General features: G+C 56.0%; 1 protein-coding gene across 1 annotated transcript; it reads right to left on the reverse strand.

The window, feature by feature from the left end:
- Positions 1-1,228: 1,228 nt before the first annotated feature.
- LOC111151157 (solute carrier family 41 member 1) lies at positions 1,229-22,650 on the reverse strand. The gene is made up of 11 exons (XM_022508950.1): positions 22,537-22,650; positions 19,788-20,828; positions 12,268-12,375; positions 11,088-11,159; positions 10,323-10,467; positions 10,036-10,182; positions 9,261-9,408; positions 8,351-8,430; positions 7,311-7,445; positions 6,840-6,988; positions 1,229-3,838 (listed from the first exon to the last, which is right to left on the reverse strand). Exons 2-11 carry the CDS (start codon positions 20,160-20,162, stop codon positions 3,653-3,655), a joined length of 1,545 nt encoding a protein of 514 aa, XP_022364658.1. The 5' UTR covers positions 20,163-20,828; positions 22,537-22,650; the 3' UTR covers positions 1,229-3,652.
- Between the last annotated feature and the right edge of the window lie 326 nt (positions 22,651-22,976).

The raw sequence follows: 22,976 nt of genomic DNA on the forward strand, positions 1-22,976 counted from the left end.
TGTGTTCATTAACACAATGTGGGGGGAGTCTTTTCTCAACGTATACGTGTATCAAATCATCACGTTCTATTTTAAATATTTTACAAATGTATTTGTCTATTGTACCTTCACAAAGCTGGGAAAAAAAGGCTGATGACTGAGATGAGTAATGCTCACGTTTAGCATATGCTCGGCAAGGTTGTCACATGTCCTGTGGGGGAAGGGTCCTGGGTGGGCAGGGGTTCCCGGCAGAGGCTTTGGAGTCTGACAGACCTGGGGGCACCGCACGGGGCCTCTGCTCTTCCATATCTGCTGTCTCAGAAACACGGCTTTGTCACAAATGTGTGTCAGTGTGTGTCGCATGAGGCCACGTTGTCACCCTCTGCCCTCAAACTCCAGCCACATGCGACTGCCCGTGGTTTCCCAAAGCTAGAGGCTCACTTCCCTGCCTCACATATCGCTCCCTCTGCAAGACAGCGCTTGCTCGTCCTACTCTCTGCTAACTCCGATTCCCCTTGTCTTCCTCCCAGACTCCCCTGACCCTCGAAACTGGATTTCGTCTTTTCCATCCCCCGCTCCCGTAGCCACCCTCTGTGTACCCCTGTGGCCACCGTCCTGACACTGCCTTGTCATTGACCCATCCCCCACCCTTTAAATAGTGACTAGTTAGTACCTTGGGGTTTAGTGCGTGCTAGGCATAGAGCCCAGTGCTTTATGCATCACCTCGCTGAAGTCTCCTGGCAATTATAGGAAAGAGGTATTAATGCAGATAAGGAAGGCCAGGCTCGGAGAGGGTCCAGGATTCCCTAAAATCAGGAATGCAAGCGGAAGATCTGGGATCTGAATCCGGGCTGGTCTGACTCCAAACCTCTTGCAGTCCATTGTCAATTTCTAAGGGCTTCCAGGGTTGAGCACAGGGAAGGCACGTTCTCAGTACTCGACAAATTAGAGCTGTTAATAATTTTGACCTGACCAGATGGTAAGACTCTGCAGTGAGGGAATCTTACCCCACAGGCGCTTGTGCCCCTCAGCACGGTACCCGAAGGAGGCGGGCTCCGTGTGGGGAAGGCGAGGACACTGCACTAGCTTCTGGTCTGTGTCCCAGAGCACTGCTCATTTTCAGTAAATGACTGATGTGCACTGTGGTTTTTTCTAATCACACATCTCTATTTAAGAGCTGTTTCTTTTCTGGTCACGCTCTGGCCCCTTTCCGTTTCCGAGTGAGGACCGGGTGGGACTCCAGAGGGGACCGCTCTTGGGTGAGACGCATAGGAACCAGCTACCATCTAAATAAACGTCCTCTTTATTTTACCAAATATAATTTATCAGTTACGTTGACATTTGTCAATTCAGTTATAGTAACTATAAATAATTCTCTTAAGACATAGTTCTGTAACTTTTTAAGGATACAAGAGTAAACCAATGTCGCTCCTTGAAGCCAGGCCAAAAGTACATGCAGTTTGTGCAATCAGGGGAAAGAAATGAATCTTCCACGGAAGTCCACTTCATTTTCTTTTCCCTCTCACCCTGCGGTCCTCCCTCTGCTCACGCACTTGGGGCTGGGGGCGCGCCCGCCTTCCTGCTTCTTCTGCAAAGAAGGAGGCTCCAGAGTCTCCAGGGTGGCCTGGCTGAACTCCGGAGATGAGGAAGAGGTGACGGACTGGGGCCAGGGTGACAGGAGGACACAGGGGAGCGGCCTCAGGGGCAGGGGAGCTGGTTTTGGTGCCTGTACAAGAGTGTGTGTGCAGCCGTGTTCGCAGGTGGACGGCGAGGCGAAAAGAGGGCCCGAGGGAAGAGTGGCAACAAGCCTGGGCTGGTGTTAATGAACTCTGCCGACCCCAGCCCCAGCCCTGTGGCCTCTACCTTTCCTTCCAACTTGAAGACTCCAGAAGGTGGCGTGGGTGGAAGTGGAGGGAAAGGACAGTCTCTGGAGGAACCGGCCAAGTTCTGGGGGTGAGGCACAGGGTTGGGAGGACCCGGGTCACTGCCTAGCCTGCCCCTGGAGGTGGACCTTTTCCACTACAGAGAGGAGGGTCGATGGCGAGGCTGCGGCTGGGGAGCCTAGGGAAAAACCTGCATCCAAACGCTCAGATTCACACGCATGCGAGTGTGGACAGATTTCTCATCTGGTCAGAGCAACGGGTGGGGCGGATGCCGAGGCTCCCGTGTTCCCCGAAGCTTGTGCTGGGCAGAGAAGGGCAGCCGCAGCCGGTGCCGTCCAACCTACTGGGTCCGAATCCTCTGTCGCGCGGCTGGTGAGGACAGGTGGAGGGAAGGAAAGGTGAGGAAGGGTATAGTTCAAGGAAGCGAGCTGCCGGTGGAGCGACGGGCCTGGGGGCTCTCCGTGGGGGTCGGCCTGCACAGAGGGGAGATCGAGAGGCAGAAGCTGGCCTGATGACACAGATGCAAACCCTTCTAGCAAGGAACCTTTCTCTACCAGATTGGCAGGAGCACAAGGCCTTTGTATCTGGGGATGAGGTGAGCTGAGAGCCGGCTCCCTGACCGCTGGCACAGGACCTACCATGCTGCTCAGCGGAAGCCTCAGACCACGCCCGCACGGGACTCCTCTCGGGGAGGCCGTGTACTGGCTGAATGGGTGACTGAGGGCGGGACGGACGAGGGCAGAAGCCAAGACACAGGAAACCTCCACAGCAGGACAGCAGGAGTGATCTCAGGAAGTGACGGGGACTAAGGTGACCACGTGAAATGTCATCGGTGGCACTGAAACACCCCCGGTTGCCCTCCGCCTCCCAACCATACCCCACATCCTTGCTCCCTGTCCCTAATCTCGGAACCCAACCTGGCAAGCTCTGGGAAAGCTAGTGTTGAGAGACAATTAGACATCAAGATTGAACAGAGATAAACAATCGATGCTCTGGGCCCCGGAAGGACGTAGATCTTGGTAAACCTCTTGGTGGCCTTGGGTCAACAGAGAGACCAGGCTCCGGTTCATTTCTTCCCACTGTGACAGTCAATGGGAAGAAGATCAAAGGGAGGGGTTCGCCGTGTTTATCAGGCAATCGGGTAAGAGGTGTGTGTACAATTTGAAGGGTTAGTCCACCTCAGTCTTCTTTGGGACAGAGGGCCGAGGATAGGGTTAGGGTTACAAGGGGCCAGGAGCAGCTATCTCTTTACTAGTGCTTTGAAGTTGGTCCATTTCTAGAAAAAAGTGTGTGTGTGTTTGAAGGGCTGGCGGGAGAGGGGAATGATACTTATCTCTCTGTTCAATCAAAAAGAAAAAATAAAGAAAAAAAAGAGAGAGAGAGAATACAAAAACAAACCCAAAAAGCCAGAGCCCACGCACAAAGGGTTTCTCATTAGGGCCACAACTGAGTTTGCTAAAGCTAAACCAAACGTCCCCCGACCCCAGATGGAAACCCCGCCTCAGTCCACTTCACCTGGAGGCACCCACCATGAAATTGCACTTGGTGATTGTCTCAAAAATCTACTTGTACTGCTTATCTCGGTCCATCTGTCCTGTCGGATTTCTTGCTATACAAACTTGGCTCAATGTATAAAAATTCCCATTGAAAATAATGAGAATTCGGTATCAAAGTGAAGTCCTAGAAAGAGGTGGGAGTGTGGAGTCGGGTAGGGGAAGGGGAACAAAAGAAAAAAATTTGAACAGAAAGTGCATCGGGCGGGGAGGGGGGGCAAAGGTGGAGTGACCAGGCTAGTCCCCGACATCCGTGTCTCGGTCCCCGATGAGCCAGAGGACATGGAAGCTGAGTGCTAGGAGCCCAGTGCCAAGCAGGTCCCCCAGAGCCGTCAAGTACGGGATGGAGAAGTTGTCTGGGTCCAGGCCCCGGCCCCACATCCAGTGCACCATCCAGTCTGCGATGTACAGGAGAATCAGCACCTGGGGAGACAGACGGGCCGGCCTATTGCCATCCCCTCTCTCCAGGGGGAGCCAGAGGCCACTCAAGAGAGCACATTCTTTGTAAGCCCGGGCTTGGCCAGCCACAGTCCCTATGCTGCGATAGTTCATCTTTCCACCCCAACCAGATCTTATGTTCCTCTGTTGCACAGTCACTGCCTGGGGCAGAGAGTCCGAGTCCCGGGAAGATACTGCTACTCCCCAGGACCTCCCCCAGTGCCTGCCACAGGGCCCTCACCAGGGGCCTGGCAGGGGGCTGGGGCCTGGAGCTGACTTTTCACGCAGGGATTTCTCCTCGGAGCAGAATGGAATAAGGACAGTGTTTGAGGCGGCTGCCGGCACAGCTGTCTGAGGAACAGTTGATTATCCCAAGCTAGCGTCCTCCTGGCCCCTTCCATTCTGCTGTTGTGGGCTCAGACAATGCAAGTCTAGTTTAACGTGAGCCCAGCAAAACAGAATTATGAGTAAGTCGGCCGAATAGAAAGCAGAGAGTGCGCATCGACTCAAAAGACATTTTGGATTATCTGCTGCTTTATCTGTGCCCTTGCTTCCCTTCCATGTCTACGGATCAAGCATGATCTCGACTAGACCTCTGCTAGTGGGCCCAGGACCAGTGGCATCAACAACAGCTGGAAGCGGGTTAGGAATGCAGAATCTCGGGGCGCCTGGGGGCTTGGCTGGTTGCATCTCTGACTTCAGCTCAGGTTATGATCCTGGAGTCCCAAGATCAAGCCCCGTGTTGGGCTCCCTGCTAGGCGGGGAGTCTGCTTCTCCCTCTCCCTCTGCTCCTCCCCAGCTCATGCTCATGCTCTCTCTCTCTGTGTCTCTCAAATAAATGAATGAAATCTTAAAAAAAAAGAAAGAAAGAAAGAAAGAAAGAAATGCAGAATCTCAAGTCCGCTCTTGATTTCCCAAATCAGAATTTGCACTTTAGCAAGACTCCCATACACTTTGAAGTTGGCAAAGCACTTGACGCGCAATACCAGGGGAGAGTGGGCGAGCCTGCATCTTCTCTACACTCGACACCAGTCCTGACATCTGGGCTCCTTAAATGACCGCATCTGTGTGAGGGTGAAATGCTTTCTAACGGTAAATCTCCAACACAGTCATTTGGGAGGGAGGTTTTACTCTTGACTGTACTTTGCAAAAACTGTGGTATGTAAATTCTGCCCTAAGGGGCTCAGGTGCAGGAAATGGAGACCTTGGGCGATCCTGAAGCCAGAACTGATACCTAATTTTAGGCCAGCTTTTTTGTTCTCCAGTCTTCTCTCTGAGGCTCTAACACCCCCTGCTGCCCCACCCCCCACCTTGCACACAGCTCCCTGGTGCTCCCATGGCCTGCCCCTGACCCTGTGTGAGGGCCGGTCCCCCATCGCCTTGCGCCCTTTCCAGCAGCTGCAGAAGAGTCCCAAATAAAGAGTGTGACCAGGACGTTGGGACATGCTCCAGGAAGGGCCTGGTAGCAGCTGTCCGCTCATTCCAGAGACACATGGCTGAGCGGAGGGAGCAAAGTGATCAGGAAGCACTCTCCAGGGGACTCAGCACCCCGCTCTGGCCCTCCACAGGCCCAGAGGAGACCGCAGAGGTGAGAATAGGAGCCCAGGGCTAAGCCCCAGCAGCAGACCCTCGGCACCTCCCTGTTACAGCCCTCACCCCGCTTTCTCCATGGAGTATACTAAACTACAGCTTGCAAGGGGGGTGTGGCGGCGAGGCAAGAGCCTATGGCTGGTTCTCCCTAAGCTGTCCCAACACACAGTCCTTTTAAGGTTTGGGGTGAGGGGCTGGAGGATGAGTGCTCACCTAGAGGGAACTGGTTACGTGAAATGATGTAATCTATAGGGCAGAAGAATGCAGCCATAACAAATCTCCTCCTTATGTATCCATGTGGAATGATCTCTAAGATCAACTGTGCTGCGAAAACACAGGCTGTGGACAGTGTGTAGAGTGTGTGATGGGTGTGTAAAAAAAAGGGGGGGAGGAAAACAAGAAAAATTATATGTTTGCTTGTATAAATATAGCAGGAGCTTAAAGGATATACAAGACAGGGACTGCGTGGACGGCTGGGAGGAAGACGCTGGGTGACAGAAAGCTTTCACTGTGAACCTTTAAAAAGTTTTGAATGATGGGACTGTTATTATTACTCAAAAGTCATGTCTATGGAAATTGACAATGTCTAACAGGGTGAGTGTGGCCCCAAGCGGAGCATAGAGGGGGCTTGTGAGGGGCGAACAGTTCTGTGTCTTCATGGGTGCTGGACGGATGGATTGACACAGTGGACAGAACCGCACAGAATCACACACACGTGCGTGCATGCACACAGGTGTGCGTAAAGCCGCTGTCATCTGAGTAAGCCCCATGGACTGTTCCGAGGCTGACTGGCTGGTTCTGCGATGGGGCTGAGCTATGTGAGAAGCTTCCAGTGGGGAAACCGGCTGAAGAGACATTAGGCCTCTGTGTACCTCCTATTTGCAGCCTCTTGTGAATGTATAATTCTTCCAAAATAAGTCAAAAAAAATTATGGGCTAACACTACCAGGGAGAGAGCAGATCGTGTCAAAGAACGGCAAGGTCGGGCAGGATCCCGCAGAGGACCCAGTGTGGTGGATCTGACACCGTTTTGAGCTCTGAAACCCTTCATTCAAATGACGTCTTCTCAGGAAGCCCCAGCATGCAAAGCAGCAAGAGGAACTCTGGGGCCAGGCCAGGGGGCGCGGCCCACCCCGGGCCCACCTGCCTGGCACCCGACAACCACCACCTGCCCACAAACCACTACCTTGGGCCCATTCCTCTCAATTGGCAAATGCACCCCGGAGGCTCAGAGAAGTGAAGCGACTGGGCCCCGAGTCACACAGCATGTGAGTGACCCGCCAGACCCACACCCGGTTCTCCGGAGCCCCTGTCCTGCGTTTCTTGGCCAGCCAGGCCCAGAGCACGAGGTGACAGAGTGGGTGGCAGGCCCTCCCCGCGCTCCTGCCCGCCTGTACCTGGAGCAGTGCAGCTGTCATGTAGAAGATGATGAAGATGAAGGTGAGCGTCGTGTGCCCGCCCTGCATACAGCTGATGGTGTAGAGGAACACCAGGTGTCCTGGAACCACGAGGAGGAAGAGGACTCGGGCCGAGCGAGAATTCACATCTGTGGCCAGGGGAGAGAAAGGGGGAGGAGTGAGGAGGAGGAGCCCTGGCCCCAAGCCGGAGGTGCCCCACTATGCCCCAGGACAGCAGGTGGCTGACAGTCTTTACCTCACCACCCCGAGGTCCCCTGCCCCAATGGCGTCCCTGGAAAGGACAGTCTCCCTGCCTAGGATCTACTCTCCAGAGAGCCAGTGTGGCCCGGCAGAGAGGGAGAAGCGACCTAGCCAGGTCCCAGCTGTTTCTGAAGGGAGGTTCCCTCCCTCACTATTGGCCCCCTCCCTCCAGGGCTGGCACAGACCAGGAGGCTGGGACTCTGCCATTACCGGGACTGAAGAAGGTGGTACAAGGACTGGGGCAGCGGCGAGGGGTTTGCTCAGAGTTCTCCCCTGGCATCCCATTCATGTGCAGGAAGGTGGAGATGCGGCTGGCCTGCACTGCCACCAGATTCCCCCCAACACCTGCAGAGGGACAAAAGTGCTTAGACGGGGTGGAGTGAGGAGCGGGGAGGGCGTGACACATTCACGGGTCCCCAGGAGGAAAGTGAGACTCCAAGAAGGGAGACAAAGATTACCGCCCCCCACCCCACCAGGGAGTCTTCTAGTTGCTTCTATCCTCCTCTCTATGGAGACATGGCTGTCCCACGTGCCCCCAGGGTGACTAAGAGTGCAGGAAGGGGCACTGACAGATCTGCCCACTCAGGCAGCCTGACTTCACCAGCATAGCCTGCACACCTGCTGTCCCACCCAACCGAGGTGACAAGGCCTTGCCCTTGCCTCTCCGAGCCGACCCAGGCATCCCACCCTCCTGTGCTGGTTCTAGGAACCAAGTTCAAGTGTCAGGTTTGAGCTCTGCACTCTGGGGCCTGTCCTAGGAACCGTGTTTGTTGTTTGCCCTCCCAGCCCCGACCTCTTCCCTGCTCTTGCCAGCCTTGCCCGGAGCTCTGAGAGGCTGACTACAGACCCCGTCCCCCAGTCTTCCTAGCAAGCTGCTTCTCATCCGGTTTGTTCAACAGTAGCCACCAGGACACGCTCTAGGAGGTGGAAGGAGGGCGAGCTCAGGTATTTTTTTTCCTTTATCCCTCTCTTTTTGGCAGTGGCTTATCCCCGTCGGGGGCAGAAGAGTGCTCTCTCTAGGCTCCTGTAACATTTTGTTCTCCCCTTGACCCTTGAGGATGAGAGCGTCTGGCTATTGTTCATCTCTGGGTCCTTCCCCCGCTCCCCGCTCTGTGAGCTGCCCCTTCGTTCAAGTCTGAGCTATCTGAGCCAGATGCTCTTGCTGCGGGAGTCCTGACTGATATGAAGGCCCCCGCGTTCTCTTCTCCTGCCCCTTTCCTTTTCCCCAGCAGCTGATGCCAAGACCTCACCATTAATCACAGGCGTGAAGACGGCCATCCCTGCAAAGTTGGGGTCAGAGACAGTCTTGTCCAAGATGAGGCCTCCCACACTACAGACGAAGACAAAGTGACACAGAGATCACTGAGACGTTGTATGTCAGTTCTGGGGAGGACAGGCCCATCTGGCCTTGGGGAGCAAGGGGCTCCCAGGGGTCCCTTGTCTCCTTTGCCAGAACCAGTTGCTGCTTATAATATTCAGACTTGGCACAGTGCCCCCCCAGAGCAAACTGGTGGTGTGGGGTCAGGCCCCTGCCACCTGTACCTGCCCCCCCGGGTTGGCGAGAGGAGCCCCGGGCGAGCTGCCCACAAGGACCACTGGTGTTCTGCCCATTAGTCCCCCTTGTGGTAACAGCACTGGGCTCGTCCTCAGGAACCACCTCTCTCAAACTCAGCCCCTACGGTTCAGGTGACATTGTTCTAAGGATGGCTAGGCCCCAGCCCCAACCAATCAGAGCAGCACATCCCTGAGGCCACAGTGAGACAGGGACAGCCATGTGACTGGACGAGAGCCAGTGAAATTCTCTGGCAGGACTCCATGGAACTGTGGACAGACTTCTTCCCGCCGGAGTTAGTTGGAACCTCGAGCCACAGGCCATCACAGGGAAAAGCAGAACCAGAGACACCACCACAGCCCAGATGGTGTCATCAATAGCCCTGAAACCAGCTGTGCCCTTCTCGTGCCTTAAGCCAGTGCATTCTACTTTTCAAGGAAACCCACGTCAGATGGTTTCTGTCACATGTGACAGAAGGCCATGGAGCTGATACACTCTGGAAGGTGTTTCTAGACTCTGTACCACTTTTTCTCTCTCCAGGGCTCACCAGGGCATCTATGAGTGGGTGTGAGAGGGGGTGAGGGCATGTCCCAAGGGCCCGAGCCTACCTGCTGATGGCCATGGCGATGATGACAGGCTCCCAGCCTGAGTACAACACCTCCCTTGTGGCTGGGCTCCGTCGGGCCAGCACCACCCACACAGGCAGCAGGGCCACAAAGAAGGCACACACCAGGGGGTAGATGTATTGCCAGTCATCTGAGAGAGGCAGAGAAGAGGGAGGTAAGCGCTGCAGCTGCCCGCTCAGGCCTGCCCCGGCTCGGCCTGACAACGATCCTGCAGATCGGCAGGAACCAAAAACACAACACAACACAACATGCAACACAACAGAACACGGGACCTCATTGATCCTCCCTGCAAGCCTGGGGGTGGGGCGGGGAGCCTAGTCCATTGTGTGGATGAGAAACCAAGCTGAGAGCTCCCCAGGCCTGGGGCTAATCAGGGGCAGAGACCAGCTTCTAACATCCCCTGCTTGGAGACCCAGAAAGCACCGTCTCCCCGCCCCTTCTCCATGTTGCGGGCAGATTCCAGGCTTCAGCTTCTCTTCTCTCTTTCAGCCTTTCCCCTTTACTCCTCCAAGGTAAGCAGGAGTCCGCAGGACCAGGCAGGCACAGAGTTCTCAGATCCTTTCCCCTGTGGCCCAGCTGCCTTGTGTGACTTTGAGAGTACTAAGCCTCAGTCTCCAAGCTCGGGTACAAAACTTCGCTCCAACCAGATGGTTAAGAACATAGAGGAAAGCCTTACACATTTGCAAACCCACCGCCGTCTCCCCACATCCCACCCGGGGATCCGCCCTGGTCACACCCCCAGTGGCCTCAGCCTCACCTCGCTCTAGATAGAGTCCCCAGCTGATGCCTGAGAGCAGTGCCAAGGTGATGAGGTCACCCAGGCTGGCGGCAATGGGTGTGGCCACGTTGTCTGGGTTGATGCCAATCTTTCGAGAGCCAATGATGACTCCGATCATGATCATACCTGGGGAGGAAGGGGTGGGGCCGGGCAGCGGAGAAGAGATAAAGGGGTATCAATGAACAAAAGGAGAAATTGGAGGTGCCAGACCCCGCGACACCTCTGAGGCCGCCCCCCCCTCCCCTGCCCCTCCCTTCCTTCCTTACCCAGGACCAGGGAGGCGATGAAGGCCGTGGCCACGCTGCTGGCACAGAGCAGGAAGGCGTGCGGGATACTGAAGTGGCCGTCAGGGATCCAGCCGAAGACAACGGCTGCGATGGATGCCAGGAAGCCCACGACCGTGGCCTGCACCTGAGGCAGGAGTGGTAACTCAGAGGCGCCCAGGGGCCGCGGGTTTCCTAGCGCAGGTCGCCCGAGCGCCGGGCCAGCCTTCTGCCTGACTCTTAGCAGCCCCAGGAGGCGGCCTGGGCTGGACTGTGCAGTCCTCCCAGGCCGGAACGATGTCTTTATTTATTTAGTTTCTCCCCAGACACTCGTCCCAGGCAGTGCACCCCGCAGGAGCCAGTCATCCCTCTGGGGATTGGGGTGAGAATCAGCAGAGCCTAAGCCGGCAGTCAGGAGACAAGGCTGGGACTCAAGCGGGGAGACTCCCAGTCTGGAACCCGTGTCGCCTCATGCAGAGATTTGACAACGGTGGTCAAGGACAGTCCAGCACTCCCGAGTCTGGTTTGTGGGAACTCGAGCCCAGCGGACCCCTGCGAGCTGGGCCCTGACATGGGACCTGCTGGGGCCCTCCCCGTCTTGGCTGCTTGCCTGGGAAACTTGGTTCCCTCCGAGAGCCGCTTCGGGAGCGGCCAGCTCGGCAGGATGCTGGCGCCGCACTCACAAGCTGGCTGGGGCTGAGCTCAGGCTTTCAGATTCCTGACCAAGGGGGGAGCTTAGCCCACCCTCTCTAGTCTCTGCTTTCTTACCTGGATGAGGGCCATGTTCCCAGTGATCATGCGCCAGAGCTCCTTGGGTGTGTCCATGTGCCCAATGTTGGCCTGGGAGAGGGAGGGCAAGGGCTGGAGCTCCAGGCTGGAAAAGGCCTGCGGCTCCTTCGTTAGGATCAGGAGGCAGTGCACGGGGTCTAGGACTCGGGGACCAGGACATAACCCCCAGGGAACATGAAGCCGCATCAAGGAGGCCAGAAGGAAGGAGCTAACAAGCCTGAGCTCCTGCAGCTGGGTGGGGGCTGAAAGGAGGCTCCCAAGGCAGCCCCCTCCCGGTCCCCCTCTTTTCAGGACTGCTCCATCCTGCGCACTGCTCATCCTAGGAAGCCCGTGCCCGCGTGGGTCAGAGGGACCCGATCCATGGCCCTGCAGCCAGCCTGCCGTGCCGGCGCAGGTCAGCAGGTCAGGGCAGGTGCTGGTGCGGGGCTGAGTCTGCAAGAGGGTTTGGGAAGAACAGGTGGCCCAGGAGTACGCTGGAAGTCAGGCTGTGAGTGGGGGTGGGGTGGGCGGGCTGGACCAGCTGCTGCTCTCTCTGCTGCCTCCTCTGGACTTGTAGCCACATGGGCCAGCCCTGCCCCCCGGGTCCCCAGCCCCACTGAGCTTTTCTGCTTCCCACCTCCCACCCCAGAGCTCTGTTCCCGGTTCAGTTTCGGGACTATCATGGCCCATCTACGGGGCTGTGGGCAGGGGGACTGATAAGCAGCCCCCTCTCTATTCCCTTAGTGAGGAGCAAGCTGCCGCGAGGGAAAGGGAACGGGACGGACGGGGGGGGTTGCTGGGAAGGCCTGGCTCCGCTCCTACCCAGCTGCGGAGCAGGGCTGGAGATCAGAGGAGGCCCCCATCTGTGCAGGTGGAGGGACCAGCGTGATGCTCAAGGGTCAAAGCTGCACAAACAGTCACGAGGCGGGTCGCGGAGCAGGGGCGAGGCAAGAGTCCAGGGATGGCCGGGACATCCAGAAACCAAGCCGGGGAACCACTCTGGGCAGGGAGCCCCTGCGCAGGAGCAGGACACGCGGGCTGGGATCTCCCCACACCTTCCCACCCCAGCCCCACACTCCGGGCCTGGGCTCTTGGGAAAGGCCTGCAGTGAGCTCTCAGTCTGGCTCCACGCTGCCCCGAGTCTTCCGTGTGTCCCATGTTTCCCCGCCAGGACACTCACTGCAGTGGACAGCCTCGACGCCAGGGTCATTTCCAGGTTCCCCTTAAGCCCCAGCAGCGCAGGCACCAGGATGAAGACCTCTGTCACCTTCTGGAAGACTTCCCAGTGCTACAAGGTGAAAACAGAACCCAGAAATTTCAGTGCCCCAAAGAGCTGGCATCAGGTTGAACAGATAGTCTGGGATCAGGGGCTTGAGGAGGAAGTGGAATCAGAAGTGGAATCAGCAGGGCGTGAGCACGCCGGCCGCCTTTTCGCCAAGAACCCTGGACCCAAACCAAGACCACGGTGCTCCAACAACACAGCACCCCCCCCTTCTTGCCACCCAGAAACGGGGAGACACGGAGGTGCTCTTCCAGGCGGGAGGCCCTAGCCTGGCTCTTCTCCCTCTGCCTGCTTTCTGGAGCCGACGGACAGGAGGTGGGAACCCACAAGGCCATCACCCCAGGCTAGCTCACACCCCAGAACTCCTTTGTGATCCCCCCTCAAATAGCAATCCCCAACCTCTTTGCCTTCAGCCTAGTTTCTCCGTGGCCTCAGCCTTGGGTGGTGTTGTCTCAGCTGTGAGAGCTGGGCACCATGGGGCTGGGCTGGGGCCGAGGAGATTCGAGTTTGTTTGGTTTCTGTGTCCAAGGGCCTTGGGCCTCAGCCACAGCAACTCTCCTCTCCAATAGGCTCTGAATTAACACCGGGGCCCCCAGACCTCTGCGTGCTGGCCTGCAAGAGACTTCTTACGCGTCCTCTGCAGTCCCTCACCCCACATAGCTTCCCCAAGCTCTCAGTTAGGAGAGGCGAGTGTACGCCTGCAGGAAGAGCACTGGATTAGGAGTCAGGAGACCTGGGTTCTAGTCCCAGGCCCATCAGGCCCGCTCTCCTATCAGCTCCGTCAGCTGAGAGCCGTTCAGTGCCCACTGCGCACTAGGCGAAGCGATCTCCGTGCATTTGCTCATTTCGGCAGATCAACAGTCCACTGCCGTGGGGGCTGTTTTGATCCCCATTCTGTGCATAAGGAAAGTGAGTTTCAGAGGACACTGTGCTTGTTCCTGCTAAGGGGGAAAAGCCAAGGAGCCAGGATTGGCTATTTGAAAGCTACTTTAATTGCAAGTGAAACTGAAGACTTGCAAAAAAGCCTGGGATTGTGCCTCCCTGCCGGGGCTGCCGGCCACATGGGTTCCTTTCTTTGTTCTTTATTTGTTTCAGGAATGGAACGCCTTCAGGTTGGGAGGAGGGGGCAGGCAGCCAGGCAGGCGTATGGAGGTTGATGAGGGGGTCAGGAGGCAGAATGCTGTAGGTGTGAGGACACCGGACTGAGAGCCTTGGGTCTCCTACAGAGATCACGGTGATGGGCCTCAGGATATGTCCCAGCGTCCGCCCACACGGACCAGCGTGGGGACCTCAGGCACACTATGGGGACCTCAAGCTCCCGACTATAAAATGTACAATCTGGGGACCATGTCGGAGGGTCCCTAAAGGCAGTTTCAGCATTGACACTCCACAGTTGACACACTGCAAATCAATCCCACAATGAGATTTATCACCTTATACCCATTAGGATGTTACTACAAAGACACCCCAGGAGATAACAAGTGTCAGCACGGGTATGGAGAATCCAGAACCCTTGTACACTGTTGGTGGGGATGCAGAATGCTACACTATCTATGGGAAACAGGAGGGGGTGTCCCCCCAAGATTAAAAATAGAACTACCATGGACCCAGCAATCTCGCTGCTAGACACATATCCCAAAGAAGGGAAAGCAGAGTCCTGAATTCATGTTTGCTCACCCACGTTCCAGGCAGCATTATTAAGCACAATGGCCAAGACGTATGAGCAACCGAGGCGTGCACGAGTGGATATGGACACACGAAGGGTGGTACACACAACCAGTGGGATCGTATCCGTCCTTCAAAAGAAAGGACATTCTGACCTGCGCTACAGCACGGGTCAACCTGAAGGACATTATACTAAAGTGAAATAAGACAGTCACAAGAAGACAAATACTGTGTGATTCTACTCATGTCAGGTGTCCAAAGTAGTCAAATACACAGAACTGAAAAGTAGAAAGGTTGGTTGCCAGGGGCTGGCAGAGGACTTAGTGTTCAGAGTTTCCGTTTTGCGAGATGAAAAGTTCCGGAGATGTTTCACAACGATGTGGATATACTTAACACTACTGAACGGTATATTTAAAAATGAGTGAGGTGACAAACTTTGTTAGGCGTTTAAAAAAAAAATAGTAGTAATAACAAAATATGAGCAAGGAATAGCAGAGGGGGCCAGGGCTAGGGCCAGAGACCTGGGGAGCTGAACACCAGGAGCGCCTATAAGGTAAGGATTTCTCTTCTCTTCTCAGAGTGCGTTTTGTTGGGGGGTGTGCCTGTGTGGTGGGGGGATGTCCACACCAGGACTCTGGGGGAAGGGCACATCTCCTTAGGGCTACGATATATGCTGACCTGAGCTCCTGGTCTGGTCCCTCACAGGCGGAGGGCCTAGGACTCACTTCAGGGGACCCCCTCTCCAAGACGAAGGATGGGAAAGAACCCCCTTGCCCTGCTCCCTCTCCCCCAGCAACAGGTGCTGAGCTTTGAGATACCCACAGGAAGAACTAGGCCCTTGCAAATGCTGGAAGGGATTCGAATCCCTTCTCACTCCCCTGGGGTGCCCCGAGAGAAAGCAGTGGAAGTCCTGGAGGAACTCGGGCACTGTTACTCTTAGACACGGCTGGTGCCTACCATTGGGGTTCCAATTCCCTGCAGGCCTGGCCACACTGGTCTTTGTCTCATCCTTTCTCACCTAAACTGGACTGAAACTGGACAAACAGCTCCAGAGAGGGGAAGAATTCCCCTCGGCTCCCCTCCTCTCATGAGGGTGGCTGACAGGGGGCCTTCGAAGCTTCTCTCAGAGCACAGCCTCATACCCCTCCTCCCTGCAGACCACCTGCTCCTCCCAGCTTCCAAGCTCCAGCTTTGTGTCAAGGCGTCTGTGACGAATATGAGCTGGCAGCGTCAAGGAGCCTGGACAGACATACGCTAAGCGTATGCATGGAATATTGTCTCAATTGTTTGTAAGGAACACTGTCTTTGCGATTATTTAAGGACAAAATGTAGGAAGTACAGCTAGGCCCCTCTGGCTGTCCCCATCAGCACTTCCAGAGCCCTCCGCCTCCCAGCACACACGTGAGCAGGACCTAGAAGGTATAGGGTTTCAGCAGTGATGAGCTGGGAGGCAGGCCAGGGGAACAAGACGCCACAATAGCAGGCCCTGTGCAGAAGTCTTCCCAGCCCACACGGAATTCAGCCCGGGATCTCACACCACCTGACCTCCAGCCCGGGGCTGGCCAATGCCTACACACATTCTCCACCCACAGAACCTTCTCAAAGAGGCAGCTCAGGCGGGGGCAGTGGGAGCTTCTGACACACACACACACACACACACACACACACACACACACAGGGGGCCCCCAGAGGCTGGGGATGTGGAACCAGCCTGGGGGGCAGGGCAGCCCTGAGGTTGAGCCGTAGAACGTGGCAGGCGAGGCAGTGAATGTCTCTCTTTCTTCCTTTGGCCTAATTCAGGCCCATCCTATTCATCCTGGCCGGGGAGTGCCTGCCTGCCCCTGAAGCCGAAAACCTGTCAGCCAAGCCCACGCCCACGCCTTCCTGCTCTGCTGGGGATAGGAAAGGGCACGTTCCAGGAAACACTGCCCCACTTGGCAGGGGGAGGGCGTCCACAGAGAGCAGTGCTTTGCAGAAACGCCGCTCCTCTTCCCTGCCTTTCTCCATCCTAGAGGGGCCTGAGGTTGGGGGCTCAGGGGGCTCTGCTATCCAGGGTTGAGAAATGAGACTGCTCCCCCCATACCCCCATAATCCTGATTCAAAGCGATCACCGTAAGTTTTATACCGCAGCAGCCCAGCTGGTACCCCTTCTCTGTCCTTCCCTCTTGCCTCTTCTGTCCCTCACCTCCTCCAGCCCCATATACTGACTCCTGTCTGTTTTGGGAGTGTTCGGCTCTGAGCTCTCCTCCCCACACCCCACATTGGGACAGCAGAAGCAGGGAGGAAAGTCATAGCCAGGAAGAGTTGGAGTCAAGACACTAAGAAGATGAAAATCCCTAGAGGTAAGCTCTGAGCACCAGGCTGTGGGAGGACCCCAGAAGCTGGGCTGGGGTTGATCTTGCGGGGTGAGGACTGAGTCAGATCCCCTGTCTGAGGCTTTTCCCCTCTGCAGGCATCCCAGGCATCCAAGGAGGAGGGCCTCAGGGCAGCGCCTGGGTATTCAGGGCTGTACAAAGTGTGAGAAAGGAGGTGGTTCAGGAGGACGGGTTCTGAGAGTCCCGTCCAGGAGCGCAGGTGGCCCCGGGAACAGGCCAGCCAGGGGGACCGCTTCTTTCCCCTCCACTCCACTTTCACCTTGGTGGACTCCTCCATACACACAACAGGGAAGGGAAGCTGGAGGAGGAGGTGTTTGGGTGAGGCGGTTGTCTCCTTTCCTTGAGATCCTCAGCAAGTGAGCAGTGAGTTAAAATAAGGACCTAGGGGTCCCACCTGTCTTAACACAGCTGGGAATTCCGAGGAAGCAACCTTCCCCAGCCTTCCCCACAACCTCCTGTCTCCCCTATCCCTCAAAAGGCTGACAGCAAAGGGGAGTGAGATGCCCCCCAATGGCCTAGGACCAGACTTGGGGGGGCGGGGCCCAGAGCACAGGTGGCAGATCCAGAGCCTACCATGTTCAACCCGCTCCAGTCCCAACGTGGGGCCTGATCCTGCTTTCCTTCCTAAATATCATGGGAGCTGGCAGCCACGGTGGGACCATGGAGCGGGTGGCAGTCCATTTAGCCTTTTTCTACTTCTGGCTGGTACACCAGCCCCTTATCTCACTATAGAGGCTGGCTGTGCATGTTGACTGGGCGGAAGCGCAGATAAGAGGCAACACAAATGACCTTCCAGAAAGAGACTGAGTCTTCTGCAGTAGTAGGGAAAGATGGGGGGCCCTGACCAAGGAGACACTGGCACCAACTCAGACTTCTGCTCATTGGCTCTGAGATGCTGGGGACACTCTCTAGCCATCTCCTCCAGATGGCCCCAGTCTCTTAGGCACTCCCAGATTCTGTCTCACTGAAGGCCAGCTTAGCTTATGAAAGGGGGATGCAAGTGTGAATCCCTAGAAATCATCCTTCTCTTCCTGAATCTGAGCTTGTCAACCACCCCTCCCCCGCCCCTGACCTTTGCCTCCCTGGATGTGGAATAAGAATGTCCCTGTGGTCCCATGTCCTGGTCTTTCTGCACCCTCCTCCTCCCCTGATATCACTGTAGCCATCTGCTTCAACCCAGCTGTGGCAGGAAGGCTGGGGGAGGGGAGCAAGGACAAACCAGCCATTGTCATCCACATCCAATGGACCCTAGCTTTAGGGTTGAGCCTAAGGGCCACACCGAGGGCAATTGCTGGCCCTCTGTGGGCATGTTGGGCAGGCTCCAAAGGTCCCTACCAATGTCTCTGGTTCATGGGTGCGGAGGGTGGTTGGGGGGCAAGAAGCTTCTTCCAGCTCTGGAATTCTCCAAGTATGTGGGAATGGGGGTGGGGGTGGGAGACTGCTAAGGATCTTTGCTCTTGTTCACTTTAGAATATAACTCCAATTGTCCCAGATTCTGATCCACCCTGTTCTTCAAGGGAAGACACAGAGAGCAGACTCCTCCCTAAGTCTTTAACCAGTTGGTGAACCATGGACATGGTGTAGGCCATAGAGGTTAACGGCACGGGCTCTGAGTCAAGGTGACCAGGGACAAGTTACCCAATCCCTCTAAGCCAAAGGTTCCCTAGCTACAAAATGGGAGATGATTACGTTTCCTCCTCACGGGCCTACCTCCAGAAGGGCCCAACAAATGCTCCCCATTACTGTTATTAGTACCCAGAAAATAAAACAACTGGAACCTGGTGCTATGCCTCTATGTAAGTACCAAACCAGAACTCAAAACTCTTAAGAATGAGAATCAACGTCACAGGAAAGGGATGGAAGAGGCGGAGAAACCGCTACACACGTCTTATTTCTCCTCCTGCCACCAGCCCCCCTCACTGCCCTAGGAGGTGAAGCAGCCACTAGGGGGAGGGATCCAAGGCCTGCCTTCCCAGCTCCAGCCTGGCTTCCCAATCTCCTTGAGGAACAACCTGGAAGATAGTAAGTTAGGGGAGAGGGACGGCAGCGCATTCTGGCATGACATAAACACCATCCTCATTAGCAACAGGCTTCTCCTAAGGGCTCAAGTTAAAGTGGTCCCGGTGGACACCATTGACAGAACCACCTATAACCAACCACCCTCCGTTCCCTGGGACACCAGCATAGTGACCTCCATCCACCAGCAGGCCTCTCTGAATCACTGCACCGGTAGGGCTGGCTTGGCACTGAGAGGGGATACTGAGTTCCACGTCCTCCTGGGAGATTTCATGGTTAGGGACAAATCAGAAGGTTCTCAGGGCCAAGGCCAGATATCCTCTAGTCTTTGCATTTCTCCAAGTACCTAGGACAGAGCTCAGCACCCAGCAGGAATTTGATACCTGCTAATGATTAACTTTGATAACCCTAGAGTCTTACGGGAAACTCTATCACGCTTGTCATCCTCAACGTCAAAAACTCTCCCCTGGTAACAAGACTGGAATGATCTCTTGGACCTAAAGGTTCTGGGTGAGTCCTAACCCGCCGTACATTACATAGCATATTCCTGGCTCTCAGCTTCCAGGTCCTGCCAGTTCCCATCCTTAACTTTACCCAGGAGCCCCAAAAATGCCCTCTTTGCCTAGGGCAGGTTCATGAAAGACAGGTAAGAAGCAAAGAGAGGAGGGAGTTCTGCCCAGGCCTGGTTACATCCTGTCCCCATTTATGCCCCATAATTAGCACTTCCAGGTCTTGCCATGTCAAACCCCCACCCCACCTCCTGCCCAAATCATGCATCAGATAGCATGTGCCCACCCCCGTTCCCCAAGGAGATCATGCCAAGGTTACAGGCAGATAAGCAACACGGAATGCCTTTAAGAACCTTCCCATTTAATCTGAGACCCTCTTGGCAGCCGAACAAATTCCTGCCCAGCGGGAGGATGGAGGGGAGACTTGAAACTGAACTTTCTACTGTGGCTATCCTTGAAACCCCAAGTGACGGGGTAAGTAAGAAAGCATAAAGAGGAGTCCCATGTAAGTGTCTCCCCTATGGAGCTGGCTCAGGAGGAATGCCCGGGAGGGACAGCAGGCAACCACCTCATTCCATCTCTCCTCCTCCAAGCCTGAGCTCCGGAACAAATTCGGCTTCTATTAAGCAATGCTGCGCTGACCACCTCCTCAGGGCTACTGGGCTTCCTCGAGGCTTCTGTAGAAAGTAACTAGACCAAGAAGAAATCGAGGACATGATCCAAAGGGAAACGGTTCTAGGAAGCAGCAGCTTCTTCTCATAGGGAGGTGGAGAGAAAGCTACAGGAGTCGGTTTCCCAGGAGGAAACGGTAGCCCCGGGCTCCTGGTCAAGAGTTGCCCTAGCCAGGTCCTACCTGCACGATGTCCAGCACCATGCCAGCAGCCACAGTCCCGAAGCCTGCCAGGAGGAAGGGGAACAGCACCTGCAGCCCGATGGAAAAGGAGGTCTCCTTGAGTGGGGAGGGCGGTGCGGGGCCATGGTCCGTGCTGACATCATCACTTTCATTGCTCTGGCTCCCGTTCTCCAGCAGGGCGTCCTCCTCCCGGACCCCCTTGGCGTTGGCCCGGGACTCAATCACCACCACCTCCACCCCGGCCCCATCAGGCCCCAGGAACTCGGAGGTCCCGGCCAATGGCTCTCGCCCGGGGCCATCTGAAGAGCAAGGTGAGGGAGCAGGGCCAGTCCCGTTGAGCTGGTGGGTGTCCTTCGGCTCTGGCTTAGAGGACATGACGGGAAGGGAGGAAGGGAAGGGGGACCTTTCCTTTCTCTCGCCCTCTCTTTTCTTCTTTTTTTTTTCTCTCTCCCTAAGTCGGGAAAGCACTTAGTCTTGGGATGAACCCAGGCTTGGGCGCCGCGGGGCCTCTTCCCACGGCTCTCTGCTCCTACCAGGCGCTGCAAAAATGGATTGAGCGACAGGCAGCCCCATCAAGCACTGCAGCCGCGAGCTGGAGGGAAGCAGGAGACCCCCCACCAGACTCCGCAGCCAGCCACCAGGGGTGCAGAGGCCTGACTCCTGCCGGCCAGCGCACGGCTGCGGGGAAATGTATCTGGCCTCTTATCTTCTTTGGTTCTGAGCAGCAGGTTCCTCAGAGCCGGGGGCATCCAGAGTAGAAGAGCCCAGCCAAGTCGGGGCACCCTCGGAGGTGGCTCTTCTTTCATGAAAAGTAGCCTGAGTTTGAATCCCCCAGAAGGCAGCCTTGGCCTAGGGCTGTGGCTCCCGCTCACGCCTCTGGCTGGGCTCCTTCGGCTTCCCACAGCTCCTTGGGCTCTGCTGGTCCCGGCACACTGTCTGCTGTCCTTCCCCTTTCCTCCAGAGATTTCCTTCCTTCCTGGGAAGACCTTGTACTGCCCCAAATCCCTGGTCCTTCAAGTCACTGGAATCTGCGTGAAACACCTGGTGTGGGAAGGAAGAAGACAAAAAAGAGAATGTCATGACCCGGCCGAGGACAGTTCATACCCAGACGACTTTCCCACAAGGCAGGCATAAAGGGTTTGCTGATTTCCTCGTTCTTTTCACTAAAACTACCCATTCCTGCCCTGTGACCTCCACAGGCCCCGCAGGAGCTATCCCTACCCTCCTCCTGCCCGGCAGCCCACCGCCCCACAGGGGTCACCGCTGGTCAACACCAGCAAGATGAGGCCGGCCTGGGGATTGGGACGATGGGACGCAAGAGACCCTGACATTGTCTTCTTGGCAACCAGGGGTGGACAGGGATGTCCTCGGGGAGATCCCTTCCTGAATGCTCATTAAAAACTCAGGATTATTTAAGTGTGGTCTCCCAGTGGGGTCAGTCATAAATTCAGTCACAAGCTCCCTGCCACACAGCACAGACACCCCACTGTAGAAAGTGATTGTTTACAGTCACAAGACAGCTGCGCAAGACAAACAGGCAGAATCTGATCATTAAATGAGAGTCTCCAGACCCCCAAACGTCCTAGCCTCCGAGAGGGGGAAAACAAAACAAAACTAGGAGGACTCCCTGGGCAATGGGGCAAGGCTGCCAGGCCAAGGCCAAGAGCCAGAGGCCTACCCACTCCTGCCCTTGAGAGTCAGCAGTGTTACAAAAAGCTCAGACGCTGACTGGGATCCAGGCTTCTGTCTCTACTTCTCTCCCTCCTGCTCTTGGCCCTGTGGGTCTGTCAGATAGGACAAGAGAGTTATCTCAGTTTGAAGGGGGAGAGGGCAAAACTGTTGGTTATTATGCACACATTTCAGTTCCCTAGGTTCGCCCTGTTCCCCTGGGTGACTGAGAGTTGGATATAGTGGAATTCTAAAAAACAAAAACAAAAAACAAAAGCAACAACCTCCCCCCCCCAAAAAAAGTAAAACAAAGCAAAAGCAAAGCAAAAAACAAAGCAGTATAAGCCAAAATGCACTTGCTCCCAAAGGCCACCGTCTAGGTGGAATGGCCCCACTTTTCTTGTTTAAGGAATCCCCAGGCCCTGATCCCACTCTATCCCGTTTCATCAAAATAGTTCTTACAAGGAGAAAAATAAATTTAAAGAGAATTTCCCTAGGCAGGATGAACAAGTACTTAAGTATTCCAGACACACACAATTAGTCAACTCCAGTTTGGGAAAGGGTGATTCAAACTCCAGTAACTGACCCATGGGAATTGTTTTCTCTTTCTATGGGCTCAAGTCACACATCCAGATTCCCTTTTCCAAACTCCTAAAACACAGTCCCGTGGTTCTCTCAAAGACCCTCACGGGAGATCCAGAAACTGCCCTCAAGGCGGGAGAGATGCCCCTATGCCAGCAGCGTCTGCTAGAACTTGACCCTCCCTCCTCCTCCCGTCTTCCTGCCAGGCCACCTAAACTGAAAGGGGGCTCGCAGGAAGAGAAGCCTGTCCCTCACTCCACTTCTTCCACTAAAGACACTCCGGACGGGCCTAAGGCCCTCGGATGAAAGCAGCAAAAGTGAACCAGGATGCCCTGAGGAGGGAACAAAAAAGACCCGTTTCAGTATCTGCAAACCCAGGGAGGGGGAGAAGTAACTGGGTGGCCTCCCCCGCCTCTCTCGCATTCAGACTCAGCAAATGCGCTGCGCGCCAGGGCTCCCGCCCTCCGCCACCCACCGCCCCAAACCCCACAGGACTGACCTGCCTCTCGCTTGGGAGGAAGGGGGGCGCCTGGCGAGTGGCAGCAGGGACCCGTGGTCTCGGGGGGTGCAGGGCTCCCCCTCTTCTCATCACTCCTCCTCGGCAGTCCTCCTCGGCCCCCGGCGTGCCCACCCCCCGCACCCCCGGCCAAGGCGAGCGTCCAGCCGCGACACCCGGCTCGCTACATTTCGCCTCTGCGTTACAGCGAGGCCGCCGCTCCGCTTCCACGAGGGGTAGGTGGCCGGGGAGGGCAGGATATACCGCCTCGGGCCCGGGCGGGGGGGACCCGGACGGGGGGACCGCGGGGCTGAACTCACTCGCCCCCAATCGCTTCTTGCCCGCGGACTTGGGCCCGACTGGTTGGCTGCTAGTGGCAAACGTGATCTGGGGCAGACTGGGTGGCACCCCCCCTCCATCAAAAATAGGTTCGGGATGGACAA

Source organism: Enhydra lutris, unplaced genomic scaffold, assembly GCF_002288905.1.
Source record: "Enhydra lutris kenyoni isolate GAN:26980312 unplaced genomic scaffold, ASM228890v2 scaffoldscaffold25, whole genome shotgun sequence".
NCBI classification, from domain to species: Eukaryota; Metazoa; Chordata; class Mammalia; order Carnivora; family Mustelidae; genus Enhydra; species Enhydra lutris.

Excerpts from the sequence above, each read along its gene's own strand:
- LOC111151157 (XM_022508950.1), bottom strand. The coding sequence starts at position 20,162 with ATGTCCTCTAAGCCAGAGCCGAAGGACACCCACCAGCTCAACGGGACT. Across the intron at positions 7,446-8,350 it reads CTTCACGCCTGTGATTAATG|GTGTTGGGGGGAATCTGGTG; the intron begins GTGAGGTCTTGG and ends GTCCCTCTGCAG. Across the intron at positions 3,839-6,839 it reads TGACAGCTGCACTGCTCCAG|GTGCTGATTCTCCTGTACAT; the intron begins GTACAGGCGGGC and ends CTGTCTCCCCAG.